The 8,656-nt window shown below is 57.0% G+C and overlaps 1 protein-coding gene across 2 annotated transcripts in view; it reads right to left on the reverse strand.

Moving 5' to 3' along the window:
• GNA15 (G protein subunit alpha 15) overlaps nt 1-8,656 on the reverse strand; it is a 30,906-nt gene that overhangs the window by 11,746 nt on the left and 10,504 nt on the right. The window contains exons 1-4 of one of the 2 annotated variants that reach the window (XM_037731012.1): nt 7,784-8,024; nt 5,496-5,680; nt 3,501-3,655; nt 1,892-2,020 (exon numbers count right to left, since the gene is read on the reverse strand). In XM_037731012.1, coding sequence (XP_037586940.1) covers nt 1,892-2,020; nt 3,501-3,655; nt 5,496-5,642 — 431 coding nt within the window. In that variant the 5' untranslated portion in view covers nt 5,643-5,680; nt 7,784-8,024. Of the gene's footprint in view, nt 1-1,891; nt 2,021-3,500; nt 3,656-5,495; nt 5,681-7,783; nt 8,025-8,656 lie in introns of those variants that run through there. The other variant, XM_017507446.2, reaches the window with a different exon arrangement.

An 8,656-nucleotide genomic window follows, 5' to 3' on the forward strand; every position in this document is an offset into this window, starting at 1 on the left:
CACCTGTCCACCCATTTACTAAATCCACCCACCCACCCACCCATCTATCCATCCACCCATCCATCCATCTTTCCATCTACCCATCTATCCATCCATCCACCATCCACCCACCTGTCCACCCATTTACTCAATCCACCCACCCACCCACCCATCTATCCATCCACCCATCCATCCATCTATCCATCTACCCATCTATCCATCCATCCACCATCCACCCACCTGTCCACCTATTTACTAAATCCACCCATCCACCCACCCATCCCTCTCTTCATCTACTCATCCATTCATCTCTCCACTCACTCGTCCTCCCATCTACCCATCCATCCACCCACCGATCCACTCACCCATCCACTCATCCATCTGTCCATCACCCACCTGTTCATTCATTTACTCAGTCCACCCACCCACCCATCCATGCATCCACCCATCCATCTATCCACGCATCCATCCATCCATCTACTCATCTATCCATCCATCCATCATCCACCCACCTGTCCACCCATTTACTCAATCCACCCATCCATCCCTCTCTTCATCTACTCATCCATCCATCCATCTATGCACCCATTATCCATCTACCCATCTATCCACTCATTCATCCACCCATCTACCCACCCACCCACTCATCCACTTATCCATTCATCCATCCATCCTTCACTCACCCATCCTCCCATTCATCCATTTATCCATCACCCACTACCCATCCACCCATTCATCCATTCATCTGTCACCACCCACCCATCTACCCATTCATTCATCCACCCACCCATTCATCCACCCATCCATCCATGCATTCACCCATCCATTTATCCATCCCACCTATCTATCCATATCTACCCACTTATCCATCCATTCTTCACTCACCCATCCACCCACCCATCCATTCATCAGCCATCCACTCATCTACTCATTCACTCATCTATCCATCTACCCATCTATCCATCCATCCATCATCCACCCACCTGTCCACCCATTTATTCAGTCCACCTGTCTGCCCACCCATCCATCTCCATCTCTCCATCTACTCATCCATACATCCATCTATCCAACCACCTATCCACCCTTTATCCATCTACCCATCTATCCACTCACTTGTCTACCCATCTGCTCAACCACCCACCCACAGACTCATCCACTCATCTATCCATCTTTCACTCACCCATCCACCCATTCATCCATTCATCTGTCACCATCCACCCATCTACCCATTCATTCATCCACCCACCCACTCATCCACCCATCCATCCATCCATTCACCCATCCATTCATCCATCACCCATCCACCTATCCATCCATATCTACCCACTTATCCATCCATTCTTCACTCACCCATCCACCCACCCATCCATTCATCCATCACCCATCCACTCATCTACTCATTTATTCATCTATCCATCCACTCATTCACCCATTCATCCATCCATTCACTCATCCATCCATCTATCCATCTACCATCTACCCATCCATCCATCCATCATCCACCTACCTGTCCACCCATTCTCTCAGTCCACCTACCCACCCACCCACCCATCTCTCCATGTACTCAGCCACTCATTCATCTATCCACCCATTATCCATCACCCATCTGTCTACTCACTCATCCACCCATCTACCCATCCACCCTCCACCCATCCACTTATCCATTCATTCATCCATCCATTCTTCCACTCATCCATCCATCCTTCACTCACCCACCCACCACCCATCTGCCCATTCATTTATCATTCATCTACCCATCTACCCATCCATCCACTCATCCATCTTTGCATCCATCTATCCATCCATCCACTCATCCATCTACCCATTCATTCATCCACTCATCCAGCTCCTTTGCCCCTCCTACAGGAAGCCTTCCCTGCACTCCCAGGCTGGACCCAGGTGGAACACTCACCGTAGGTTGGTTTTCTGCACGGAGAAGCAGTATTCATTGATGCCAGTGGTGGGCATGCGGCTGCGGAGTACATCCTGAGCCGTGGGGACATAGCCCTCCTCCGTGATGCGCTCCAGGTGAGACAGGTAGCTGTGGAGCAAGGAGTCCTGAGGCCCAGCCTTGCAGCCAGCCTCCCTTTGCTTCCCAGGGTCCTACACAAGGCCCAGCGAGAGCCCTGCTGGGGCTGCTGGAGGAGGAGAGCTCCCTTGCGGAGGGCCAGGATCCCTGGGGTTGGCAGATGGCCCAGGAATGTCCCCCACCCCGAGGCAACGGAGCCTCAAGGAAAGCAGCTTCACACTAAGAGCAGGGTGACCCCATGGATGGCGTGACATGAGGAACAGCATCACTGGGGAGTGGCGTCCCCCCAGAGAGCTGCTATGCCATGGGTGGCACTGCCCCAAGAATGCTGGTAGCCTGAGAACAGCCTTCCCAGACACCAAGTCACCTTGGACATCCATCACACCTAGAACAGGATCCCACTAGGAATAGGGTCACCCTCAGAACAGGGTTTCCCGTGGACCAGGGTCCCCCCAGAAGAGGGTCCTCCCAAGAATAGGGTCACCTCCAGAGGAGGATCACCCCCAGAACAGGGTCCCTCCTATAACAGGGTCACTCTAGGAACAGGCTCCCCCCCAGGAATAGGGTCACTTCAGGAACACAGTTTTCCAGTAAGAGTGTCCCCCCCAGGAACAAGGTCCCCCCAGGAACAGGGTCACCTCCAGAACAGGGTCCTTCTAAAACAGGATCTCTCTAGGAACAGGTTCCCCCCAGGAATAGGGTCACTCCAGGAATGAGGTGCTCCAAGAATAGGGTCCCCCTAAGAACAAGGTCCTCTCAGGAACAGGGTTCCCCCAAGAATAGTGTCACTCTAGGAATACAGTCCCCACAAGAATAGGGTCACTCCAGGAAAAGGGTCACCCCCAGAACAGGATCCCCCAGGGAACAGGGTCTCCCTGGAAACAGAGTCACCCCCAAGAACAAGGTCCCCCCAGGAACAGGGTCACCCCTGAAACAGGGTCCTGGCAGGAACAGGGACCCTGAGGCACAGGGTCACTCCAGGAACAGGTTCTCCAGGAATAGGGCCCTCCCAAGAACAGGGTCACTCTAGGACTCTAGGAATATGATCCCCTCCAGGGACAGAGTCACCCCTGAAATAGGGTTCCTACGGGAACAGGGACCCCCAAGCACAAAGTCACTCTAGGAATGCAGTCCCCCCTAGAACAGGGTCTCCCCCAGGAACTGGATTCCCTCAGGAACAGGGTCACCCCTAGAACAGAGTCCCTTTATGAACAGTCACTCCAAGAACAAGATCACCCCTGGAACAGAGTCACCCCCAAGGAACAGGGTCCACCCAGGAACAAGGTCCCCCCAGGAAAACAGTTACCCCCAGAACAGGGTCCCCCCAGGAATTAGGGTGTCCCCATGGAAGGACCTCATCCTGGAGCTGGACCATAGCCCATCTGCACCCATAGTATCTCCGGCTGCAGGGAGCCAGCCAGCCTGGCCCCTGCCCTCGGCCCCTGCCCTCGGCCCCTCCCCACGCACCCCTCCCCACGGTGCCCAGACTCACTACACGGCTGAATCCAGCAGGTGGAACTCCCGCCGGCGCTCATAACAGGCCCGGATGCCGGCGTCCCTCCACAGCCACTGCACGGCCACGGCGTAGCGCTTCTCAAAGGTGGTCACTTTATAGGGGTCCTGGCTCATGACCAGGCTGGCGTGGTGCTGGGGAGGGAGGACGGGGCAGTAGGGCAGCCTGTCCAAGCGGGGCCTCCCCGGGCCTCTCTGCAAGCCCCCGCGTCCCTCCCTGACACACATTCTCTCACACTCCCTTTCCTCTTCCCCAGAGCCCCCTGTGCCTCGGGGTGCCGTTCCTCTTCCTGAGGGAATCCGGTTCCTGGGAGAGACCCTGTTCTGGGGGGGACCCCGTTCCTACAGTGACCCTGTGCCTGGGGGCCCCTGTTCCTGCGGGAAACCTGCTTCGGGGTGACCCTGTTCCTCAGGAGACTGTATTCCTAGAGTGACCCTGTTCTTGGGGGTACCCTGTGGCTGGGGGAACCCTATTCCTGGAGAACCCCGTTCCTGAGTGACCCTGTGCCTTGGGGTCCCTGTTCCTGGGGGGGACGCTGCTTCAGGGGTGACCCTATTCCTGGAGGGACTGTATTCCTAAAGTGACTCTGTTCTTGGGGTGACCCTGTTCCTGGGGGGACCCTATTCCTGGAGAACCCTGTTCCTGAGTGACCCTGTGCCTTGGGGTCCCTGTTCCTGGGGGGACGCTGCTTCCCGGGTGACCCTATTCCTGGAGGGACTGTATTCCTAAAGTGACTCTGTTCTTGGGGTGACCCTGTTCCTGGGGGGACCCTATTCCTGGAGAATCCTGTTCCTGGAGTGACCCTGTGCCTCTGGGTCCCTGTTCCTGGGGGGATCCTGCTGCAGGGGTGACCCTCTTCCTGGGGGGACCATATTCCTAGAGTAATCCTGTTCTTGGAGGGACCCAATTCCTGGGGTACCCTATTCCTGGAGAACCCTGTTCCTGGAGTGACCCTGTGCCTCGGGGTCCCTATTCCTGCGAGGACCCTGTTTCAGGAGTGACCCTGGTCCTGGGAGCACCCCACACACCTCTAATCTGTCCTCTGTGCCCAGAGGGAAAAGCGCAGGTCAGCACCTGAGAGGCTGCAGAGGGCACATGTGCTCGGGCTGCCCAGGCTCAGGCGGAACACGGTGTCCAGTCCTGCTCTTTCCACTCGCTGGCTCCCAGGAGGCAAGGCACTGAAGTCCCCCCATTCTACAGATGAGGCGACTGAGGCACAGAGTGCTGAAGCCAGGCCCCACACAGGCCCCCCGGAGCACACGATCCCCGAGCTGGCCGCCGGGCCCTGGGCTTCCCCGTCTTTTCCCAAACAGCCCTGGCTCCGTCCAACCACTGGGGCAGGTCAGACCTCTGTGATGGACCCTGTGTTGTCTGTGCATCTCTCTGTGCGTGTGCACGTGCAGGTGTGCTAATGTGTGTACCGATGTACCCGTGTGCATGGGTGTGTGATGTGTGTGCATATTTGTATGTGGGGCACACACATGTATCCTTGGGTGATTTGTGGGTGCATGCATAGGTATGCATGTGCTTGTGTGTGTGTGTGTGTGTGCATATGTTTGTGCATGTGCATGGGGGACTGCATAGGGACATGTGTGTATCCTTGTGTGAGTTTGTGTGTGCACGTGTGTATGTGTGTGCATGTGGGAATTTGCATGCATGCTTCTGTGTGTGTGTATGTGTGTACACATGCACGGGTGTGTGCATTTGTGTGTGCACTTATTTGAGTGCATCTGTGTGGTGGCATGTGCATGTATCCTTGTGTGTGTTTGTGTGTGCACACGTGTTCATGTGTGTGCATCTTTGTGTGTATACTTGTGTGTGCATGTGTAAGTATGCACACATGTCTGGAGGACATGGCCCTGCCCTGCCCTGAGGTCTAGGGGACCCCACCCTGCCCTAGGTTCTGAGGGACATGGTCCTGCCCCAGGGTGTGGGGAACCCTACCCTGGGCCCCCAGCTGCCCCGGGGGCTCACCTTGCTCTCGGGCCTGCTGAAGGGGATCTGCAGCCGCTCCATGGCCTCAATCATGGTCCGCATGGACACGAAGATGTTCTGGTAGACCAGGGCCCGGAAGCCCTTGCGCTCCTCCTCCGAGTAGCCAGCGCCATGGATGATCCGCATCTGCTTAATGAAGGTGCTCTTCCCACTCTCGCCAGTGCCTGGAGACAGAGCAGGGGACTGCTCAGCCTCCACGGGGCTCCCATCCCCGACACCCCCAACCCCACACCAGACACCCCCAACCCCATGCCAGGCACCCCCAACCCCACGCCAGACACCCCCACCCAACCCTACACCAGGCACCCACAACACCATGCCAGGCATCCCCAACCCACGCCAGGCACCCCCACCCAAACCTCCGCGTGGCACCCCCAATCCCATGCCAGGCACCCCCAACCCCAGGGCAGGCATCCCCAATCCCACGCCAGGTACCCCCACCCAAACCTCCGTGCAGCACCCCCAATCCCACACCAGGCACCCCCAACCCTATGCCAGGGATCCCCAACCCCAGGCTGCGCATCCCCAACCCCACGCTGGGCACTCCCAACCCCAGGCCAGGCACCCCAAGCCCCACGCCAGGCAACCCCAGCCCCACGCCGGGCACCCCCAACCCCAGGCCAGGCACCCCTAACCCCACACCAGGCATCCCCAGCCCCACGCCAGGCACCCCCAACCCTACACCAGGCACCCCCAACCCTACACCAGGTACCCCCACCCCCATGCCAGACTTCCTGGTTTCAAACCCTGGTGCAGCCAGGGCCTCACTCAGTGACCCTAGACTAGCAGCTTTGCTGCTCTGTGCCTCGGTTTCCCCATCTATAAAACATGGACTTCGGTCACGCACAGTGGCTGACGCTTGTAATCCCAACACTTTGGGAAGCCGAGGCAGGTGGATCACCTGAAGTCAGGAGTTTGAGAGCACCTGGCCGACATGGCGAAACCTGTCTCTACTAAAAATGCTAAAATAAGCCAGGCATGGTGGCTCATGCCCGGCTCATTTTAGTATTTTAGGAGGCTCATTTTAGGTGGGTAAAGCAGGAGAGTCGCTTGAACCTGGGAGGCAGAGGTTGCAGTGAGCTGAGATCACACCACTGTACTCCAGCCTGGGCAACAGAGCGAGATTCCACCTCAAAAAAAAAAAAAAAATGGACCTCAACAGACCATGCCTACCGCATCAAAGTGAGGGTCGCCTGAGTTGATTATAAAATGCTCACAGCAACAGTGACAAACTACCGCTCCCAGAGGGCCAGATCCAGCTATTTTTGTGTGGCCAGCAAGTTTTTGTGTTTTTAATATATATATTTTTTTCGAGATGGAGTCTCGCTCTGTAGCCCAGGCTGGAGTGCAGTGGCGCGATCTCGGCTCACTGCAACCTCCGCCTTCTGGGTCCTGGTTCAAGCAGTTCTCCTGCCTCAGCCTCTCAAGTAGCTGGGATGCGCCACCACGCCCAGCTCACTTTTGTATTTAGTAGAGACGGAGTTTCACCATGTTGGCCAGTCCGGTCTTGAACTCCTGACTTCATGATCCGCCCGCCTCAGCCTCCCAAAGTGCTGGGATTACAGGCGTGAGCCACCGAGTCCGGCCTAATTTTATTATTTATCGTAACAATACTAATAAGTAGTATTTGCTACAATAACTTCGGGTAGAGAAGCTTTTGCCAAAGAAATAACATAGGATACACAGGGCAAGGCGTAATTAGGTGACTGTGACAGCCACGCAGGTAAGGAGGGCCTCCCGGTGGAAGTGACATCTGAAGGTTGGTTGGAAGGTCGCTCTCAAAATCTTAGCGGGCACACCAGGCGAAGGGAACGGCCCCTACAAAGGCCCTGGAGCAGCAGAGTGAGTGAGTGGGGGAGAGGGAGGAGGGGAGGAGGGGAGGAGGGGAGGGCGGGTTGTGCAGGGCCTCGTGGGCTGCAGGGAGGTCTTGGGAGCCATGGAGGGCTGCAGACAGAGAAGCGATGGGCCTGACGCAGGTGCTCACAGGCGCCCTCTGGTGGTTGCTGCAGGGAGGACAGACTGTGGGGGGCGAGGGTGGGAGCCAGGGACCAGGGTGGAGGGTCAAAGGAGGTGGGGGGCAGGGCTGGACTAAGGTGGCTGTCATGGAGCTGGAGAGAAAGGAAGAGAGATTTAGGAGGCAGAATCTGACAGATGGTGCAAAATCGGGCAGGGTTCTTGCAGGGCCAGCTGCAGAATTTCTGGGGCTTGGTGCAAGCTGAAACTTCAGGCTCTTCTGAGCCTGGAACCCTCTGGGATAGTTCACGCACCTGTCAAGCCGGCCCTGAGTCCGGGATACTGATGCTGGAATCTTCCAGAGCCTGGGACTAGAGGTCCAAAGAGCCCAGCTCAGCTGCCTGCTGCCTCAGCTCTGACATTCCAAGGCTGTCCTTCCCCTCTCTGTGCCTCAATTTTCTCTTCAGTAAAATGGGTGTGATCCACCAGGTGGGGGGGGGGATGCTGGAGGCTTGCCCAGCATCTCATCTGGCTCCCGGGGGCACCAGCCTGGGCCCCTCCCAGCGACAGGTGGGGGATGGGACAGCTACTTTCTCTCCGGGATGCAGGGTCGAGGCGCAGGTGGCAGAGGGTCAGGGGTGGGGACATGCAGTGCCGGAAGAACTCAATCTAGCCGGCGGCAGTGGCAGCAAAAGGGGAAGAAGGGGTGGCCTGGCAGGGGCTCAGAAAGAGGAAACAGGAGCAGAGGAGACGGAGGGAGCAGGGAGAAGGGGTGGGGGTTCCACCTCCCATCTCCCCAGGGGGCCACCTGTCTGCATCTCCAACCCTTCAGCTCCACCCTTCACCTGCCTCCTCACGCCTCTCGGATCCTCCGTCTCTCCAGGGGTCACGTCTCTTTGACTCAAAGTCAAGAAACAGGCTTTTCTCAGCTGGGCGTGGTGCCTCACGCCTGTAATCTCAGCACTCTGGGAGGCCAAGGCGACAGATCACTTGAGGTCAGGAGTTCAAGACCAGCTTGGGCAACATGGTGAAACCCCATCTCTGCTAAAAATGCAAAACTTAGCCTGGCGTGGCAGCTGGTGCCTGTAATTCCAGCTACTCAGAAGGCTGAGGAAAGAGAATTGCTTGAACCTGGGAGGCAGAGGTTGCAGTGAGCTGAGATCACGCCACTGCACTCCAGCCTGGGC

Source organism: Cebus imitator, unplaced genomic scaffold, assembly GCF_001604975.1.
Source record: "Cebus imitator isolate Cc_AM_T3 unplaced genomic scaffold, Cebus_imitator-1.0 Scaffold375, whole genome shotgun sequence".
Taxonomy (NCBI): Eukaryota; Metazoa; Chordata; class Mammalia; order Primates; family Cebidae; genus Cebus; species Cebus imitator.